At 31.6% G+C, this 21,256-nt stretch overlaps 1 protein-coding gene across 14 annotated transcripts in view; it reads right to left on the bottom strand.

The window, feature by feature from the left end:
- LOC106073315 (MAP/microtubule affinity-regulating kinase 3-like) overlaps window positions 1–21,256 on the bottom strand; it is a 64,929-nt gene that overhangs the window by 25,030 nt on the left and 18,643 nt on the right. For 9 of the 14 annotated variants that reach the window (XM_056024754.1, XM_056024757.1, XM_056024761.1 and 6 more), the window contains exons 8-15: window positions 18,849–18,984; window positions 18,517–18,617; window positions 18,161–18,280; window positions 17,572–17,671; window positions 13,970–14,082; window positions 10,142–10,331; window positions 8,678–8,838; window positions 6,499–6,606 (exon numbers count right to left, since the gene is read on the bottom strand). In XM_056024754.1, the coding sequence (XP_055880729.1) occupies window positions 6,499–6,606; window positions 8,678–8,838; window positions 10,142–10,331; window positions 13,970–14,082; window positions 17,572–17,671; window positions 18,161–18,280; window positions 18,517–18,617; window positions 18,849–18,984 (1,029 nt within the window). Of the gene's footprint in view, window positions 1–6,498; window positions 6,607–8,677; window positions 8,839–10,141; window positions 10,332–13,969; window positions 14,083–17,005; window positions 17,106–17,571; window positions 17,672–18,160; window positions 18,281–18,516; window positions 18,618–18,848; window positions 18,985–21,256 lie in introns of all 14 variants that reach the window. The other 5 variants (XM_056024766.1, XM_056024767.1, XM_056024759.1 and 2 more) reach the window with 4 other exon arrangements.

The following is a 21,256-nucleotide window of genomic DNA, read 5'->3' as shown; positions in this document are numbered from 1 at the left end:
AAATTAAAACATTCATTTTATGTAACAGTGACATTTGAAAATGCATGTTATTTCTGATTAGAATTTTTAAGTTTATGAATTAAATATAAGAACTACTCAGACATTAAATTGTTAGTGTCAGAAGAAACTATCTAGTCAATTTTAAAATAAAAATACTGTTGGAAGTAATAATTAACTAGAGTGATAGTCATCTTTATGCAGGCTGATCTATTCCTATGTGTATTTGATATTCCTTAACAAAGCAATTCTTTTGATACTGAAGGATCTGTAGTGCATTTTGAGTCCTGGTCAAAGACAACTGCTGAAATTAGGTCATATGCCCACAATTAAAAATATTTAACAATATCCTTTCATCCTTTTGATCACAGATTCAATAAAGTTGTAAAACTGACTCAAGTGCAATCCTTACAGAATTACTCCATATGTCCCCCAGAGAGCCCTGCGCTCAATGGTCTCAACGCTTTTAGTGGTGCCATGTTTCTCCCTCAAAAGCTACGTTCTGCGGGCTTTTTCAGTGCACGGACCAAAGGTTTGGAACTCACTCCCCATTGATCTCAGACAGACAACATGCTACACCACTTTTAAGAAGAACAATAAGACCTATCTGCTTAAAACTTCTTTAGATTAGATTGTCATTTCAGCTGTCATGTTGTGTTTGTAATGTTATTACAGCGCCTTGAGCCTACATTTTGTTAGTTAACAGCGCTTTATAAATACAATTATTATTATTATTATTAATTATATCAGACATGCCTACCCCCAAGACCCAGAATGTGGAACACTCAGGTTGAAAATGTGGAATTTTGGGCCCCAATGTGGAACATGAACGTGTTTATGTTTGTCAGCCATACTGTTTGCAATATAAATTAAACTTCAATTATAATTACTTTAATAACAATACTAGTTTGCTTCTTATACATTAGATGTAAATAGTATAATATAATTAAAAGTAAGAAAACCTTTAATTCATAATTATGTCCTTTGTTTGAAATCAATAGTTCTAACTCCTATATGATGAATTCTAAAAAAAATAAAAATTCTAATGACCTATACATAAATGTTACTATCTATTTTTATTTGTTACTATTAGATCTAAATCTAAAGACTAGATCTAGATTATTCTAGATCTACTTGATTATCTATCCTTTTCTAGGGCTCTACTCTAGTCACTCTAGATGTTGTCTCTAGTTCTAGATCTAAAATAATTTAAGAGTCTACTAGTCTAGACCTACATCTAATAAGTCCTCTAAGTCTAGTAAGTCCTCTAAGTCTAAGAACAAATATTATACTATATTAATTATATTATAGATCTAAATATTTATGTCTAGATCTATGGACTTATTCAGTTTATTGATAACTAAATTTATTACATAATGATATAGAAATCTAGAGATCTATCACCTTCTAAGTCTATTTCTAGATAGATCTAGATTTAGTATCATCTAGTAATGATGTAAGTGTAAGTAATGTAGTCCTAGTCCTATTAGACTATTATATTAGACCTTCTAAGTCTATTTCTAGATAGATCTAGATTTAGTATCATCTAGTAATGATGTAAGTGTAAGTAATGTAGTCCTAGTCCTATTCCTAGATCTAGAAACTAATTTAGACTATTACTATTAGGATGTTAAGTATGTTATGTAATAAGTAGATATATAGTAGCATTATTTAGGCCTTATCCTTACTGAACTGATAAGTTAATTAATTACTTTTAGCCCTTAGGACAATTTAGGTCTAGATCTAGATCTTTAACAACATATTTTTAAAAAATCCTTTTCTTAGAATAGATTACTTAGAAACCTAAGAAACCAGTTGAGTTAGTGTTAGAATAGAAATACTAAATAGAATTACAGTTTAATCTGAATTAGAATAGTCTGAAATGACTGAATAGATCTATCATCTAGTATCTACTAGTCTAGACTAGTAGTACTAGTTTAGTAGTTACTATATCTAGTACTAGACTCTAATAGAGATAGATAGTAATAATAGTAATAGTATAGTACTAATAGTAGAGCCATTGTCGGGAAAAGAAAGGGATTTGAATGGAACATTTGACTTATTAGCACTTACTAGATTCTAAGAATAGATCTAGAATCTAGACCTAGAGTACTAGATCTATGTCTAGGGTAGATCTAGCTCAAGTCCATGGGTGTAGCCATGATTTTTTTTCGGGAGGGGGGGGAGCCGCAATAAAAAATATTAGTATCATTCTGACCCTTCATTTTTTCGGAACATGTTTATTGTGCCCTAGAATAGGTTCTTCCTGTAGTTAGTGGAAAAATTGTTGACTCTCAGCCATTGCTAGCAAGGGGGTCTGGGGCAGCGCTAGGAGCTCCCTCAGCGCTCCGCCCCGCTGCCAAGAGCACTATTTCTGATATTGAATGCCAACAAAATGTATATTCTGAGGTCTCTACAGAGCATTTTCCTGCTATTAAAAAGTCTTATTTCAAAAACCTAGTGTGATATTCTTACTGACTTAGACCATCCCGCACCATTCAGCGCATTTGCCGCCAAGCTGTTTCCACAAAAATCTGTCACTGGTAAAGTCTATAACCTCTTCCCACCTGCTCTGAGGACCTCCATGTTTGTGTGGCGCAAAGTTGTACTAGGATGTCATCCCATTTCTTATTGTGCGTAATTTATTTTGTCAGAGAAAATGTCCCGCAAATCTCATGCGACACTCTGTCACAATCTTACTAAGGGGTCGACTTCTAGTTCGGCATAGGATTTCCTTGATTTAGACCCGATCTCTATAACTGACTCAAAAAATCTGTCTTAGACATCTCTGTTGAGCCACATTTAGTGTTTTTCAATTTCGGCAGATGACTATTCATTGCACTTTATTAATGGAGCCCCGCCACTGGTAGAAATGTGTAACCTCTCTTGAATACGCCCTTGGAATTAGGTGACTGTAGTTTGCTTTAGATTTTATATCAAAAAGGGAAGTTTTATCGTCAAAATCATCTGTTGGGAGTTTTAAACTAAAAAACCTCAGGGCTTACTTAGTTGTTTTTTTAATTCAAAACGCCATTTAGCTACGATCATAAAATTTGATAACTGTAGTTTGCTTTATAATAATATAGAAGATAGAGGTTTTGCACCTCAAAACGCTCTGTAGGGGGATTTTAAACTCAAAACCCCCCATTGGCTTGGCTACGCTCAAATAATTTTAGTGTGTAATTTGCTTTTTTTTTATATTGATAAAGTATTTTATAGCATCAAACCCTTCTGAAGGGGGATTTAAACTCAAAACCCCTTTTGGCAACGCTCATAGCATTTTGAGTGCGTAATTTGCTTTTTTTTTTTTTTACATTAAAGATGTATTTTTTAGCTTCAGATCCCTCTGCGGGGGGTTTAACCTCAAAACCCCTTTGGCTACGCTCATAGATTTTAGTGTGTAAATTGCTTTTTTTTTTATATTGAAGATGTATTTTTTAGCTTCAAACTCCACTGGAGGTTAGTTTAAACTTAAAACTGAGTCAAAACCCATTTAGCTACGCTCATAACATTTTGAGTGCATAATTTGTTGTTGTTTTTTTCATATTGAAGAGGGGGTTTATCGTAAATTTTGGATGGGGTTTTAAAATCAAAATCTTCCTTAACTGTGCTCTTGGAATTTGGGGATTGTCATCTGCATTTTTTTTTGTTTTGTTTTATAGACGAGGGAGATTTAAATCTGTAAGGGGGTTTTAAACTCAAAATCCCTTTGGCTACGCTCATAACATTTTGAGTGCATAATTTGCTTTTTTTTTACATTGAAGAGGGGGTTTATCGTAAATTTTGGAGGGGTTTTAAAATCAATATCTTCCTTAACTGTGCTCTTGGAATTTGAGGATTGTCGTTTGCATTTTTTTCTTTTGTAGAAGAGGGGGATTTAACTGCAAAAACCCCTGGTAAGGGGTTTTAAACTCAAAACCACCTAGTAGGGGTTTTAAAATCAAAACCCCCTTGGCTGCGCTGGGGCAAGTGATGGTTTAGTATTAAAATCTCACCTAAAATAAATAAAAGCAAAGCAAAAAATCAGTCACTAAAATCCGTCTCCCCCCCCCCCCCCCCCCCCCCTGGCTACGCCCATGAGCTCAACCATATCTTCGTAAATTTAGGACGCACCGGGTCCGGGAGGAGATAAAATGTAAACAATAAACACAGACCTATATACATTTTATTTTGCATTCAGTATTTTCATTTCGCACTATTAATAAATAATGAAAAATCAGCGATTTTTTTTTTTTTTGTGTCGCAATTCAGACTTTGTGGGACAAAAAATTGTGAATGCGGAACATGTGAGCTTTTTTTATGCTTTTGCTGGACGGTTCCGCATAATGCGGGACTGTAGGCATGTCTGTTATATGCATCATTATTTTCAATTTAGTTCCCAATGCATGTACATAAATGCAAATGATAGTTTTATTGTGAGTTGGACCACTAATACTGAGAGTTCAAGATGTTCTAAACATTCATTTCCTTAAGCAATGAAAAAACATAAATATTTTAAGAATTAAAAATTCATACACACAACTTGTATAATAATTATATAGTAATTTTCTGTCTTTCAAGTACTGAATAATTTTAACAAACACTAAACTAAACTATAATGATAATTAGAAGAGTTTATCATTACTAAAGATTAATAATACACCAAAGAGAAGGCTAGTATAGAAAACAGTAGGCTGATTAAAACTTTCAATTGAGTGATGATGGATTGTATATTATAATAGAGTTACTATTAACTCTTTCTCTCGTAATTGACTATCCTAACATTGATTAGACCCCATTAAACTAAATTGATTTTTGGAGTTATAAACGTTAGTTTGTGTAGTGTAACAGGAGCATGCATTCCCCTACGATTCCATACCAAATATTACATTTTCTGATACAGCACAAAATAGTTATTAAAGTTTTATCCTAACAGGATAGTGAAATACAAACAAGCAACATGAATAATTCTATCGGAACGAGGAAAATAATTATGGAGAGAAAGAGTTAAGGCTCTAAAAAAAATAATGTTCCCAAATGAATAGTTAGAACTATTTTACCTAGACTTTAAAGTTAGTTTTAATGTAGTACAGTTCAGTCTTGTAAAGCTATGCTGGGACTAGTAACTAGGAGAGTACATTTGTGACAAACTTTTTAGAACCTTAGTCATACAAAGAATTTGTAAATTGAGCCTTACCTTACCCAATTAACATTTTGACTTAAACTTTCTTAGTTTAGTTTAAGAAAACACTTTCTAAATGTAAACCATTACAACTAAATTTGAATGACTTAACTCTTTCTCTCCTAACTGACAATACCAGCGTTGATTCCACCTTAATGTGGTAAATAATTACGGAGAGAAAGAGTTAAAAGCACAATAAAGTAGAAGTATTTTTCTACAAGAATATAATATGACCTTAACATTATAAAAATATTTTAGTTACAAATAACTAAATGGTTGACTATGTTTTAGTGACTTGAAATTCCTCACATTTTTTGTTGAGAACACTATAAATAACTGCTTCACAGTTTAGGTTTAATAAGGATGCTATTTTTAAAAAAATGATATAGACATATTTTTATATAGATTTTATTGCCACGAAAATGAATTATTTCATATGTCCTAAACCAAATCAACATCAATGACAAATTTGGTCTATACTTGAAGCCTCTTCAAAACTGAATATTAAAACCCTCCTCAGAGTGGCATTAAGAGCAGAGAATGATCTACAAGAATATATTATGATCTTAACATTATAAAAATATTTTAGTTACAAATAACTAAATGGTTGACTATGTTTTAGTGACTTGAAATTCCTCACATTTTGTTGAGAACACTATAAATAACTGCTTCACAGTTTAGGTTTAATAAGGATGCTATTTTAAAAAAATGAGTATAGACACATTTTTATATAGATTTTATTGCCTAAAATGAATTATTTAATATGTCCTAACCAAATCAACATCAATGACAAATTTGGTCTATACTTGAAGCCTCTTCAAAACTGAATATTAAAACCCTCCTCAGAGTGAAATTAATAGCAGAGAATGATCACCATGCAAACAGCAGGGGGGAAAAGTGGAAGAAAAGATTAACTAGATAACTGGCAAATGTAAAATCTAATTAAGGATCAAAACTGAGCTTACAAATATTTTCTAACAAGTACAAAATATTTTTTCGTCTAAACAATAACCAAATATTTAATCTGACTTTTCAAATATATTTGTTGTTTTTTTTAATGTGCAATTTAAAAAATACCCAGCATATGGTCTGAAATAGGGTAAATACATTTGATATATGAAATAATTACATTATACAGATTTTCTAAAAGCTTTTATGTAATGCAGCTTTTTTTAAATAAGCTAACTGTTAAGCCCATGATAACTTCATAAGTATATGTTTATAGATAGTTAGATATAGGTGATAGCTGATAGTGTAAGATTATATGAAACCCATAAACCTGTGTAGCATAAAGCCCAAGCATTGCTGACTTTTGTGTCCCATAATAACTGTCCCCATACCTTTGGAGACTCTATGGAGCTTTTAGAAGGGGTCTTCGGCTTATTGCTGAGCAAACTAACACCTTCTGTACTGTCAGAATGGTTGACTGTACTCTTGCCTGTTTCAATCTGAGAGACGGACAGGCAGTAGAAAGGGATGAAAGAGAGAAAGTCAACAAATCAAGATTTCTGACACTGTTTAAGAAACTAATGCATGGAACATTGCTAATAAATATTTGTGGGTGATTGTTTTTTTTTATTATTAACCTTAAGTAAAAAAAAAACACAAACAGAAAAAAACATTGTGTTTAAGTCATGGAAAGTAACATTAAAATTAAAAAATCATGATTATAAAAGATGCGTTTCAGAAAAAAGGTTATATTAAAAAATGGCTATCATGCTTTCAAATTTAGCTCCAGAGAATAAAGTTGAAGGTGATAACAAGCATGCAACATTAAAAAAGTAAAGTTCATACACAAAGTTGTATTTAAAAAAAAACACTTTTCTTAAAAAATGGGTAGCTGTAAATATATAAAATAAGGTGTAATGGAGTGTGCCAATTTTGTTTTTAAGCTGGAACAGATAAAATGTGTAATTCTTCAAACTGCTTATCTAATAAAGGCAGGTTACTGTTCGTTTTTATTTTAATAGACTAATGAAAGAAAAAGCTTTCCATAATTATTTCTTTTTTATTCTGTTGGAATCTAAAAACCAAAATATTGTGAGATAATGTTTTTGTCAAATAGCTTATGTGAGGAAACACAAATTCACAAGCACAAATATGACAAGTTTTTTGCAAGTTTACTATTTTCTGATGGATCACTATTTCAACCAGCGTTCCCAAGTTTAGCATGGCTTGACATGAATAGTTCCCTTTTTTTTTCCAATGATTATTTTATTTTACAAATTCGTTTCTTAAAGGTTTAAAAGTATTTTGGGATAAGCCTAAATTCAGCATGGATGCTCTAAGGCAGCAGTTCTCAACTTTTTTAGTTCCGCGACCCCTAGTATAATTTACCACTAGGCGGCGACCCCAATCATAATTTATTTTTTCGTTTACAGATAAATTTGTGCTCATAATTAAATAAATAAAAAAAAACATTATTCAGTCTTGCATTTATTCTATTTGCATATTCACATTATACATGTTGCATACTTGAGTGACAATTTGATAACTATGGTAAAGTATGGAGAACAGTCTTTGATACTAAGAAATATTGGGGGAATATTGGATTTTTTTGTTAGAAAAATGGATCGGAAGAAACTTTTGGAATTCCGAAAATTTTTGGTAATTCCCATCACTGTGTTTCGACAGTATATACAAAAATGCCAATGGTAGTGCGAGGGTTGAGGCTGTTTCTGTTCCATCAGATCAGGAATTCAGTAGCACAACGAATGTCATCTTCTGCTGCATCAAGTCTACTTCTGAATTTGGACTTCAGAATTAACAAGATGGAAAATTTTGTTTCGCAAAGATTTGTTCTTAGAAATGGAAGAAAAACACAATCTCAAACGGGATATGAAATAGTTTGAATACCAAGTACGGTTCAGATATGCTTGCTACAGCACGTTTGAATGGACAAAAAAACTTCCAGTGATGAATAGACAAAAAAAAAAAATCAAAATTTCCGGGGGTCCTAGGCGACCCCTGGTGATAAGTCATTCTGCAATTTCAATAAATATATTGTGTGCCTCTTTAGTCACACAAGAAGTTGCAAAGGGAAAAGATTGCCTCTCAACACAAAGATTGTGTGCACAAAGTAATGACAAGTAAACTGGAAGTCTAAACTTGATGAGTCTCCTATCCACTTTGCCACAGTAGAAGTGTTTATGATGTAACTAACATAAATGGTGATTGTAAAGACATATTAAATACTTACAAGAAGTAGTAATTTATTAATGACTTCCATGCCAATGTCAATTTGGGAGTTGGAATCAAAATATTTTCGAGACACTTTAATCTAATTTTTCGATGACTAAATTTTTTTTTCATATGCAAGAAACCAAATACACCTCATTGTTATTTACCCAAATAATAAATAACTAAAAGCTTTCAGACCAAGCTTCTATTGCAAGTAGAAATAATGTACTTATTTTTTGGCAAAACCAAATGGAAAATAGACAATGATTGCAGCGCTCCCACAATTCAGATATTTCTCAATTTTCTAAATACATATACATATACAGAAAAAAAAATTACCTTTGGCGAATCTGATGATACAACAGGTGCTCCACTATTGCCACTTCCAGCAACTGATAACTTTCCCATTCTTTCTTCTAGTGTGCTCTGCTTAGTTGCAGTAGAATCTGTATTTGGCCTTCTAGTACTTGAAGTCTGAGATGCGCTCACACTACCGGATCCTATACCATAATTATACACAATATTAGAGTTGCTGTACAAAAGAATATCATCTGAGCGGAGTGAAATAAGCTCTAATTTGTTTAAGTTAAAAGTCCATTAGTTTCCTGCCAATCTATCGTCAAATTTCTCAAGCCCAGTGATGGGAATAGACTTTAAAATTTTTTTAGGAAATTTTGTAAACACACTGAGCTTTTTAAAGCACTAGTAATGATTAAGATATAGAGAAAAATTTAATATATATTTCAAATTATTTCTCACTATAGTTCTAGATCTATCTATAATGTAGATCTAGATCTACTTAAATCAAATAATTTGGATCTACATCTCTAGAGACTCTAAATCCAATATATTATTACTGGATCTTTATTCTATCAGACTTGTACTCAGTAACTCACTATAGTCATGTAAAGTAGGCATACAATGATAAATCTATAAAATCTAGATGTAGATTCTATATAGATGGCCGGTAGATCTAGATGTCTAAATCTAATCCCATTTGAACTCATGGAAGTCGGCAGGCAGGGTTCAAATTAGAAAAATCTAGGGGCCATCGTATCAACATGGTAAAAATTAATAGCGCATAGCGGCCTGGCATCATCATGATACTCTCTCTGATACTTTTCTGAACTTTTCAAAAGCTGGCAAGCAGCCATTGAAGTCTAGACGCTCTAGATCTAGATAATCTAGATCAAAAGTATTCAAATTAAAGAAACTAGATCTAGATATATCTATCTAGACTGATTCAAACCACTCTAGTCTAGACCGAGATATAGACTTACAAGACAATTTGGTAACACAAGATTTTTTTTTAAAAATAGAACTTATAACTGTGTCAAAAGACTGGATGTGCGCATGTTAAAAACAAATTAAAAATCTTATTTCGCATTCTTCCGAAAATGGAAAATAATAATATCTAATTTTTCATTTATAAAAATTGAAAAAAAAAAAAAACGGATTTTTTTTTTTTTTAAATGTAGGGAAAATTTTGGAATTTTTTGCAAGAAAATCGGATCAGAAGAAATTTTCAGAAAATTCCCATCACTGCAAGCCTAATGTAAAAGAACTATATAGTTATATACCACTTTACTATCATGCTTTCAAATTTAGCTCCAGAGAATAAAGTTGAAGGTGATAACAAGCATGCAACATTAAAAAAATTAAAGAATCTTAGAATTGTAAAAATTGAGTTGTGACTATTATATTTTTATTAAAACATTGAAAACCAGTGTAGACTTTTTTTTCTTTAAAGAATTAATATCAATTTCCTGGATATAAAATAAGTCTAAAATAAGTCTAACTCACCATTGCCATTGTTGTCTCCCCCTTGGCTGTACCGACGAGGCTTCTGATTATTTGAGCTACTTGTGGCTGACTGGCTGCGAGGTACCTTGTTAGGTGATTGACCTGAACTACTGTTGTCATGGGGACGTGAAGATGGAACTCGAATCTGTTGTAGAGACAAGTTGCTACCTGATCTATCACTACCTTCTAACTGTAAAATAAATGCAAGTCATTTTGTTACCATGACATTGCATCTCTTCTACTAAGGTAATAAAGTATTAGCAGATAAACAGGCTATGACATTCCTTGATGCCATATGTTTTTATTCATTTAGATTAAACCAAGGACAAGTAGTAAGTGTTGTTAATCTGTAGGCATCATAAATACAGTAAGGTTTTTGAGGGCTAACCAATAGTTTGGATTATTTTATTTTATTTAACGTAAAAATTTGAACAAAGCAAGATTTTCAATTGGTGCCAATTTTTGCTTATTCTTGAAATTCAAGGAGAATATTTCATGTTCTAAATTTAGTTTAAAAACTAAAACTAAAATAATATGATTTAAAAAGAAAATGGTTTCTTAAATCAACGGATAACTCGTAAAAAAAAACAAAACAAGATTACAAAGAGAGTTTGTGTTACACAAACTCAGAGGCGGCCCCCGTCGAAGTCGGATCCCTGTCGGATCTGCATATTCGCAAATAATATTCAAGAGGTGATTTAATTTTGATGGTCAAAAGTAATAATGTTTCATTTGCCATAAATTTAAATTAAATAAAAAATAGTAGATTATTTTCAGTATATTATAACATTGCAATATTGATCAAAACGTTTGGAAATGAAAATCTACACTTTTTTTTTACACTTTAAGTTTAGAAATTGAAATTGTACATCTTAATCTAGTCTATTTTAGTCTAAACTAGATCTAGAAATTCTAGATCTAGACTCTAAAATAATTTTAATTAGAATATTAATCCAGATCTAGATTTACTGTAATAAAAATCTAGATCTAGTTTAAAAAATCTAGATTAGATCTAAATCAAGATATCATTCCTTTTTTAAACGCGAGTCACATAACGAAGCTTAATAAACATTACTATACCGAGTTCTTTTTTCATTTCATTTGATGAAATTAATTCCATATAACGTCAGAGGGAAAAAAAATACTACGTCACACGGCCTAGCTAGAATAAAAATCACCTTCATCATTACGAGCCATTTATCGAGTGTTCATAGACATTGGTGCACCGAGTGCGTTCTTTTAGCATTTCTTTTAAAGAATTCATTCCATATGACGTCAAAGGAAAAAAAAACACTACGTCACACGCCTAGTTAGACTAAAAATCACCTTCATCAATACGAGCCATTTATCGAGTGTTCATAGACATTGGTGCACCAAGTGCGTTCTTTTAGCATTTCATTTAAAGAATTCATTCCATATGACGTCAAAGGAAAAAAAAACACTATGTCACACACCTAGTTAGATTAAAAATCACCTTCATCAATACGAGCCATTTATCGAGTGTTCATAGACATTGGTGCACCGAGTGCGTTCTTTTAGCATTTCATTTAAAGAATTCATTCCATATGACGTCAAAGGAAAAAAATTCCATTAATTCACAATAGGCTAGTACCGGTACCATACAAAAATATCTTTATTTACACGAGATATTTAACGAGGGTTCATAGACATTGGTGCACTGAGTTCTAATAGAATTTATTTAAAGAGGATCAAAGCCGCATTGTTTTTGCGTTTTGTCTGTCAGTCGGTCTGTCTGTCATCTTGATATAAAAAAAAACAACAACTAAAAGTTATTAAAAATTGATTAACCTTTATTTTACGTTTCAAAACATCGCAATAATTTTTAGGTATGAACACAATTGAAAAGTTCATATAATAGATTGTTCCGGATGTTTGTATAAATAGTAAAAGAAAGAGAATTTCAGATAAATGTAATACCGTTAATTAAATTATTTGGATGGTCTTGTATAAAAATTAGATGTACTACAGCCATGTGGAGAGATTTTCATACCTTACTTTGGTGTTTGGATTCTGTTTTCCTTATAAATCGGAACATAATATTTACGATAATTAGATTTTTTAATGTTTTAGGTAGAAAGTTAAATGTACTGTAAGAGAGAAGTGAGTTAAAATATTTTTCATAAAAATCCGTAAAAACATTATTTCGTAAATGAGAAGATTATTTGTTTATTAATTAGAAGAGGGAGTTCAAACAATTATTTGGCATTAGTAGATTTTTAAATAAATTCGGAAATTTCTGGCGACGATTTGTAAAAAACAAAATCTGGAACATTCTTTATCGATTACAAAACTTCTGTTATGTTTCAGCAAGAAAATTAAATGTCTAAAAAGTAATTTTCAGTAATCAATTCTAGTAAATTACTTTTTTTTTAAAGCCCTGAACAACCAATTGTCGATATTTTAAAAATTTGTTTAAAGATGAAAATACGGAACAATTTGATATTGATAACCAAATTATAGTGACGCATTGTCAAATAATATAAGTGTAATATTAGTAAATTATGCGATTTCAAACAATCATTAGGCATAATTCATGTTTTATAAAACAATATCCGGAACATTTTTACACTTAATGAAATATAAGTCAGTAAAGAGATTTTGATTTAGCATTAATATGCTATTTACATAAAAAACGGAACAACATATTATTGATAATGTGTTTTTGCAACGTTTAAGCATGGAAATTGAATGTAATATAAGTTAGAAGAGCAAACATACATTTGTTGGCGTTGATTAGTTTTGCACAAAAAATCCGGAACACTAAATTTTAGATACTTAAAACTATTGAGATGTTACGGGAGGAACATTAAAGGGTAAATCAGATTTTCAATAGCTATTAGAGTTCTAGTTTTTTTAATCTAATCGTGACGGACAGACCGACCAACAGACAAAACGCACAAAAATAATCTTCTTTTATTCGGATGGGGGCACTAAACAAAAAATAAATAAAATCTGATTTTTTAAAAAAGTTTAAGGAATTGGTTTAGCACCCGATCATGTTGCGACGTTACGCTACTGCACGAAAATCGCTGCATAAAAAGTCCATTTAAAAAAATGTGCGTGATATTTACATACAAAGTGCATTATTAGCCTTTATAAACAAACAGAAATGTTTTCTTTTAATTTTAGCAATTAGTTGACCAGAAAAAACAACATTGACTATTATTTATATTTGTTGTAAACATTTCCTGTACATTTTTAAAATATATTTGACTTAGTGATACTGAAAATACACAAAAATTGTCCATCTTTGTTAGCATATTGTAACATTGCCTCCCTTACATTTACGTAATTGTTTTAGAATTAGTGTATTTTTATGAAAAAATCGCTTGCATAATTAATTTTATAAATTAAACGGTTTGCTTTTAGAAAACCAAAAGTAGCCGTTGCACCTAAACTTTTCAAGCCGCATTTAATGATGAAATAATATTTTTCATAACTCTTCTAGTTTTCGAGATCTGAGTGTGACAGACGGACAGACAGACAGACAGACAGACGGACATTTTGCACAAACCTAATAGCGGCTTTTTCCCCTTACGGGGGCCGCTAAAAATGACAATAAAGAAAAAGGAGGCTCAAGTGTTTGAAACTGACATCAATTAGAATTATGTCTAGACAACAGAAAGTTAGTTGTCAGGTATATTTCAAAGTTAATCTACTAGTTATCTTTTAAATTAAAATCTACAATGTTTGTAAATTTGATCAAACTTATAGTTTCAATGTGTCTGCTTAGACTAAAATGTAATTAAATCTATGAACATCAATCCTCAGTATCATTGACTCAATTATACTTTATAAAATACTTACATCTGTTGTTCGTCTCCCCAACAAAAGATATGTAGCATGGATGTCGTCATACTTTTGCATTTTTAAAGATTCTTCAATATCTTTACGGGCATAGCCCATGTTGATCATAACCTCTGTAAAATGGAACAAGATAAATTAAGCTTGTCTTAATTATTTGTTTTAAAAATCAGTATCGCATTTTCGTGCATAAAACCTGCGTGTTATACAAGTTTTTACAAACGAATCGCACCTGTGTGGAGTATACAAAGGTGCGGGGTTTAAAAAATTTTACTCATAGGTTTTTATACCTCCTATAGTTCGCGGTGTAGTTGTGAAATGTACATTGGAAAGCTTTATGAGCATCTTAATATTAACAACATGCTACAGATACGACAGTATGCTCAAATTTCACAAACATATTGCTTGTTGGAACACGATTATGTCTCGAGGGATAGACATCTGATGAGCAACAGCTTTAAGTACCAGTATTTATGGCAAGTCACACTTTGAACATGCAGGGTATATAAAGTGCGGGTTGTGTGATTTACTTTTTACTTATTACGTAATTTCTGTGGGTTATATGCACGAAAATATGGTACTTCAAAACTACTTCTTAAAAAAAAGCAATTACATCATTGATGTTTACATCAGACAAATTATTATAGAAAGGAATATAAATAAAACACACACAGCCCTTGGAAAGAGTTAATAGTCATTATTAAACATTGAAAAAAATACATTTTACAATCTTTTCATACAATTGTATAGAAAAAAATGTTTTTCAGAAAACATTATAAAAAACTTGTACTGAATAAATTTATATATATAAATTTTACTGAAGGCTACTAATACTGTTAGATATTTTCTTTCATTTTTATATATTCTCTGCTTTAAAAAAATGTACTTATTTGTATTTATTGTAAAATAATGTTCATGAATGACAGTGCCCAGTGAAAGCATCCCTAGATATTTGATACAATGAAGAAAAACAAAAGAATCATCCACATTACACAAATCTCCATCAACTAGGCAAATACTAATAAAGGAAAGACTGAGATAAATACCACTATCCATGTACACAATACTAAGTTGAATTATATGTAAAAATTAAGAAATAATTTTTTTTTTGAAGAAATTTAAATATTACTAACTAAACTTTATATAATTTGAAAGAAATGACACAATTAAAAGATAACTACCTAAAAGTAATATAATCAATACACTTTGTAAAACTATTTAAAATCTTAATTCTTTTGCTAGTGTTAATAAGTAGAATGATTGCCTAAAAATGTTTTTAAAAGTGGCAAAAAATTGATGACACAACTCCTTCAAATAAATATGCAAGAATTTTTTTTCTTTAACCACAGATAAGCAAATTTATTAAAAATATAATAAACAAACATTCAACTATTTCCATAAAGTACAGCTAATTTCAGTATTAGTATAAGCAGAAAATCAAATGACTAAAAGTGAGCCTCATTATATTGAACTTAAAGGGAAACTCCGATGGTTTTGACAATTTTTGAAATAATATGTGTTTTGATTTACAGATAATGAATATATGATTCTTTATTTTTTCTTTGCAATAATAACTTAGTTATTTGATGTTTTTCCGACGTAATTTTCCTGCCCATCCAAAACAGTCAGACTTTCACCGGGTTTCTATGTGACGTCACAAATGTGTTTTAATCTATTGACTTATTGTATAACAGGAGACCATAAAGCAAAGTTTACATTCTCGTAAAAGAAATATATCTTGGTCTGTCTATGCAGTTAGATCTAGGATCTTGTAAGCAAAGAAAAAATGCGTATTAAAAGTAGATTTACATGCTTGACTAACCACGGCAGTGTGTATTTTCTCGCCAGACCACTCAACACACAACAAACACTATCGCTTGGTTATCTTGTCATGACCGACTACACGTAGTCTCGACAAGCCTTACACTGACCAGTTTGTTCGAATCAGTCAGACACACGATCTATTTACTTCTTGGGACAGAGAGAGGCTTAGAAGAAAATGTTACTCTTTTTCTCGAGTTGATTACCCTAATGCTTTTAGATCTATCTATACATGTTTATATATATATATATATATATATATATATATATATATATATATATATATATATATATATATATATATATATATATATCTGTATCATAGCTCTGGGCTAGGCCGTCACTAAGCCTAACAGCTACTGTAAGAATGAAGCGATACGATTGGTCAAATCTAGTTTTTCTTTCAGTATTGTTGAAGGAAGTGACGTATGAACTAGCTTAAAACAAAATCTCATAGAACCCTGTTTTTTTTTAGATGTCAAGAATTGGATTTACTGTCTAATTTATTAAATATAAATGTTTCTAAGCATTTAAATAAAAAATGGTAAAATGTTAACTATTACAACTTTTTACGCAGAATTTAAATGCCAATAACTCAAATTTGAAAAACCATCAGAGTTTCCCTTTAAGATGCTAAAAATAGTTCATTTGATTTAATGACTAAATATTTAATCCAACTGCCATTGAAAGAACAAGAGTTCAATACAATGAGGTTTGGATGTATTTTAAATTACAAAATAAAATAGTCAAACAAATCAATGAAAATCTGTTTGATGCTGAATAACAAAAACAATTTTGTATAAAATTGGTTAAGCTCAAACAAAAGTTAAAAAAAATAATAAGGTAAGCATTATCAAGGAAATTTCAATAAGAAATTATAAAAGTGAAGTAGTTTGGAAACACATTTAATAAAAGCGTCACATGCATTAAAAAAATAAATCTTATAGCCTGTAAAACACAGCACAAAAGAAGAGCAAGTACGTAGTAGCTGTTAGTGATCTATATCTATGCAAATATTAGTCAGATATTCAGGGTGCAACCTTTACAACTTACTAATTTGATGATAGAGATGATTCTTTTTATTTTCTTTTAGACAGGAACCAATATTTGTAGGGACCATTTTAGTGTAATCAAACTAAATGTTGAAATTTCATTTTTTTATTTTTACCAAAGTGAGAAGGAATAATCTCAAGCGTAGGATTTTCACACAACATTTACCTATCCGCTGTGAGTCTAGTTCGTCTTTCGACGGCTCTTTGAATGGCTTTAATTCTCTATCTTCATAACCCATATTGATCCAGCGGTCTTTCATTATTGTCTGAGCAATAAAACAAACATGTTCTGAGAAAAATGCATTAAAAAAAAACTCCAGTGGGAGAAAGAGTGCTAAGGAGGGCCCTTATATATCCAAACAACAACTGCAAACTAGATGTAAGGGTGAGTAGTGGTAAAGATTGCCCCTGTGTACACAATTTTATCTTAATTTGAAAACCCTTTCAAGGAATACAGATCACAGCCAAAGAAAAATAGCAAGTCTACTGACATTTAAAATACAGGTCCAGTGGCAGTCTTAAAAGTTACACACCCTAGCATGCACCATGCAAATGGCCCTCCTTACAGCACAAACAAATGACAGATGCATTAATATGTGTTAAAAGGTACATGGACACATCCAGTGGAAGATCTACTATGCAACAAAATATTTTTTTCAAAACAAATTGGCGCTCAACCAGACTTAGCAAGACCACAAGGGCTGTGTGTTGGCAGAAAGCCAGCATTTTTACCTATTCTTGTTGGTTCATTAATGTCTGGCAAGGGCTCTATATATGGTTTTAGTTCTTCATCTTCATACCCTATATTCATCCACTTGTCCTTCATTATGGTCTGTAGTTAATAATATAAAGGGAAGAAGAAAATGAAAGGATTTTTGTTTTATAGAGAGAAGCAAGTAGCACAAATGATATCTTAAAGTATGATATTTTTGCACACAGTAACTTTATATAACCGCACAAGGAAAAACCACTTTGGCATTTCTAATGTTATTTTGAGACAAGCCTGTCCCTTTAAAATCTAAGAACATTTTATGAAACAAAATGTGTAAAAATTATACTTAATCTTCTACTATAAAAGGTATCAAAATCATTAAAAATCTGTAAAGGCTTCAGTTTCAGCATTTAAATAAATAGGTTATAAAATCTCTGAAATAAAAATATCAGATTACACTAAAAAATATGCCATAATCATGTGTCATTCAATTATCGTTTAAACAAACTTACTGCACAATACTAAAGAATATTTCTTTACATTCCAAAGTCATTGTCTTCAGTGCTGTAAGTTCTAGGTGTAATAAGGATAATTTTAAAAAACTCTTACCTCTAAACTAGCTCTTTTCAATGGATTTAATACAAGAAATTTCTTCAAAAGATTTTCACAATCAGTTGACATATAAAATGGTATTCTATATTTTCCTCTTAAAACTCTCTCTCTCAGCTCCTAAAATGACACAAGGAATGAGTTTATTTATACAGCCATAAAAATTCAGGAAAATTTTGTATAAAAGTACATTAAAAAAATCCACTAAATGCCAGTTAGATAGATGCAAAGTCACCTAAGTTTGTGAATTGGGATAGAGATATTTTTACCTTCATTGTATTTGTGGTATCATATTATACATACAGTAAATATGAAAACAAGAATCATATAGAAATTTACTATATTTGTTAATGTACCTTAAGATTTTGCCCATCAAAAGGTAGAGATCCACTAACCAATGTATACAATATCACACCCAAGCTCCACACATCTACTTCAGGACCGTCATATTTTTTACCTGAAAACACAGACATTATAAATATAGACTTTTTTTTTCTTAGTAAACTTCCTCAAATATGATAAATTAACTAATAGGGGGAAAAAAATCATAAATATCTAGATCTCAATGTTTTCTCAAAGAAAAAAATAGACAATTCTTCTTACATAGTCTCTCAATTGATATATATCAAATTGGCAAACCTTTATAAAATGCTATCTATAACTTTATAAACAAGAGCTATAATCATACCTTGAAAGAGCTCTGGGGCAGCATAAGGTGGGCTTCCACAAAATGTATCTAATTTGTTACCTGGGGTAAATTCATTGCTAAAACCATAATCTGCTATTTTTATGTTCATGTCTCCATCCAATAATAGATTTTCAGCCTGCAAGTAGTATAGAATGAATAATAGTAGCATGTTAAGTCTATGATATAATGAATATTATAATATTCATTTTGTAGGATGCTTGTAGGCATATCATTTGTTTTCTTTATTAGTCTGAAGACTGGACAAACAAAAATTACAAGAACTACTTGAAAACATAACATAACTTAAGTCTTCACTTTATAACATAATGTTCCTTTACATAAGAATATATCTATTTCCCATGAATATAGTACATGTAATATAGAGGTGCCTACATGTCAAAATGGAAATGTGTATTCCCAGACCTGGAAATGTGTATTTTTGAGGGCCAATTTTTTTTTTCCCTAAAATCATTCAAGCACATAACATACACAAAATGCAGCAAAATCCTAAAAATTAACACAGCATAAAGGTCTATAAGTCATCCTGTACATTTTTCAAAATATTTACATATCGTCTTTGTCATAGACTTTTCTAGAACATGCTAGAATGTTGCAGTTCTAGCCACTAGGCAATGATTTTATGTTTATAATGGCTCTGTTTTATTCCTGATTCCATAATAGCACCAACACAAAATTCAGTCAAAAGTATGGGAATTTTGTTATGAGATAAGTGAATTTAGACTTAAACCAGCAGGCAACTTCTTTGCAAGGTATGCAGACACTGGAAACATTTTATCACATTTTGAAAGAATATAAGATACTCTTGTTTCAGACCACATAGCAATGAAAGCTTTGGCATCCTCTACAATGACTATTCACACAAAATTGTAAGATTTTTTCAGACTGATAATCCTAATTAGTCATTGAAACTTGTTTCTAATATAGATTACTGAGTCTGCTGAATAGATAAACTACCAAGTTATTGTAAGATAAAGCTATTTATCTTGTTTTAGAAAATAGATGTGTTAAAGGAGGGCATAAGGAATCAAGTATTTAATGCTTTTTTTTTTGTATAAGAAAAAGCTTTTCTTTTGCAAATACACTCAGACTTCAATGTCCATGATTTCTTTCTTTCTTCTTCTTTGTTCTCATTGTTATGTTGGAGTGTTCAGATGACTAGACCAATACATGACATGCACTGCGCAGTGGTTTCCAAATCAGGGAGCTTTCCTTATAGTTTTCTTTCTATTGGGGTGTTTTGGGGCCAGTGTCTTATACGGGCCTCTTGGTAAAGAGAGAAGTTTTGGAGGATGAGGTCGGCATTCTCTGGTGATACTCCACATGGGCAAATTTCACTGGTTCCAATTTTGAGCTTCCGGTACATGTGTTTTCGCATTCTGTTGTGTCCGGTTCTGAGTCGAAAGATTAGACGTTGGTCTTGTCGGGATAGCTTATAGTAAGCGTCATCTTTCTTGTGATTTGGATGAGAGCTCGTCCATTTCTCATTTATTTTATTTACAATTAATTTCTTCAATTCTTCTGGATAGAGTGCAGAGTTTATTAGTGAGATAGTTCTCCCACTCTTGGCGAGTGTGTCATCCTTCTCATTTCCTTCTAGTTCAGCGGTTCTCAACCTTTTTACCATCCCCCACTTAGCCGCGACCCCCCCCCCCCCGCACACACACACACACACAGCAATAGAAGAATAGACAATAACAATCCATTTTTTCAATGGTCTTTGGCGACCCCTGGCAAATCGTTGATTGACCCCCAAGGGGGTCGCGACCCACAGGTTGAGAACCCCTGTTCTAGTTGTATATGAGCTGGTATCCATTGAATAACATTTTTATTGCTGTTGTTGTTGAGCTTTGTAAGTGCTGTTCTGAGGTTTTTAATATAAGAGGAATCAGAGTTTTACAAGCTTTGGAGGGTTGTTTTCGCATCGGTTAGAAAGACAATCCGACTGTGTGGGGAACTTGGATGGTAGCAGCTAGTGCTAGTGCTTCCTTTTCTGCTCTGTGACTGTCAATTCTTTCTTTGAATTTAGGAACCTAATTAGGTCACTAGAGCCAATAGCAGTAGCTTTAGATATGCCAGTCACAGAAAATACATTCTGCAATTTTAGAGTTAGGGAACATCAATTAGGCAGAAAAATTTCCGCTGTTGAGTAATTGCAGATCTAGTAGAACTACTAGATATTAAGTCTAGTAGTACTAGTCTATTATGTGACATTTTACATCTTAAGATAACTTTCCCTTTTTTTTGCAACTACTTGTGTGACTAATCCTAGATACACAGCTGCAGTCACAAGTTGGGCATCTGTAATCATCTGGCGCCATTGCACTTTCACTCTTCTTTCTACAACTGTTGTGTATGGCATCTGCAATCCAAGACCCTTCCTTTATGAT

The sequence above is a fragment of the Biomphalaria glabrata genome, chromosome 3, assembly GCF_947242115.1.
Source record: "Biomphalaria glabrata chromosome 3, xgBioGlab47.1, whole genome shotgun sequence".
NCBI lineage: Eukaryota > Metazoa > Mollusca > Gastropoda > Planorbidae > Biomphalaria > Biomphalaria glabrata.
Note: the sequence above shows the minus strand (reverse complement) of the source record. Positions and strands in the feature narration are given on the sequence as shown.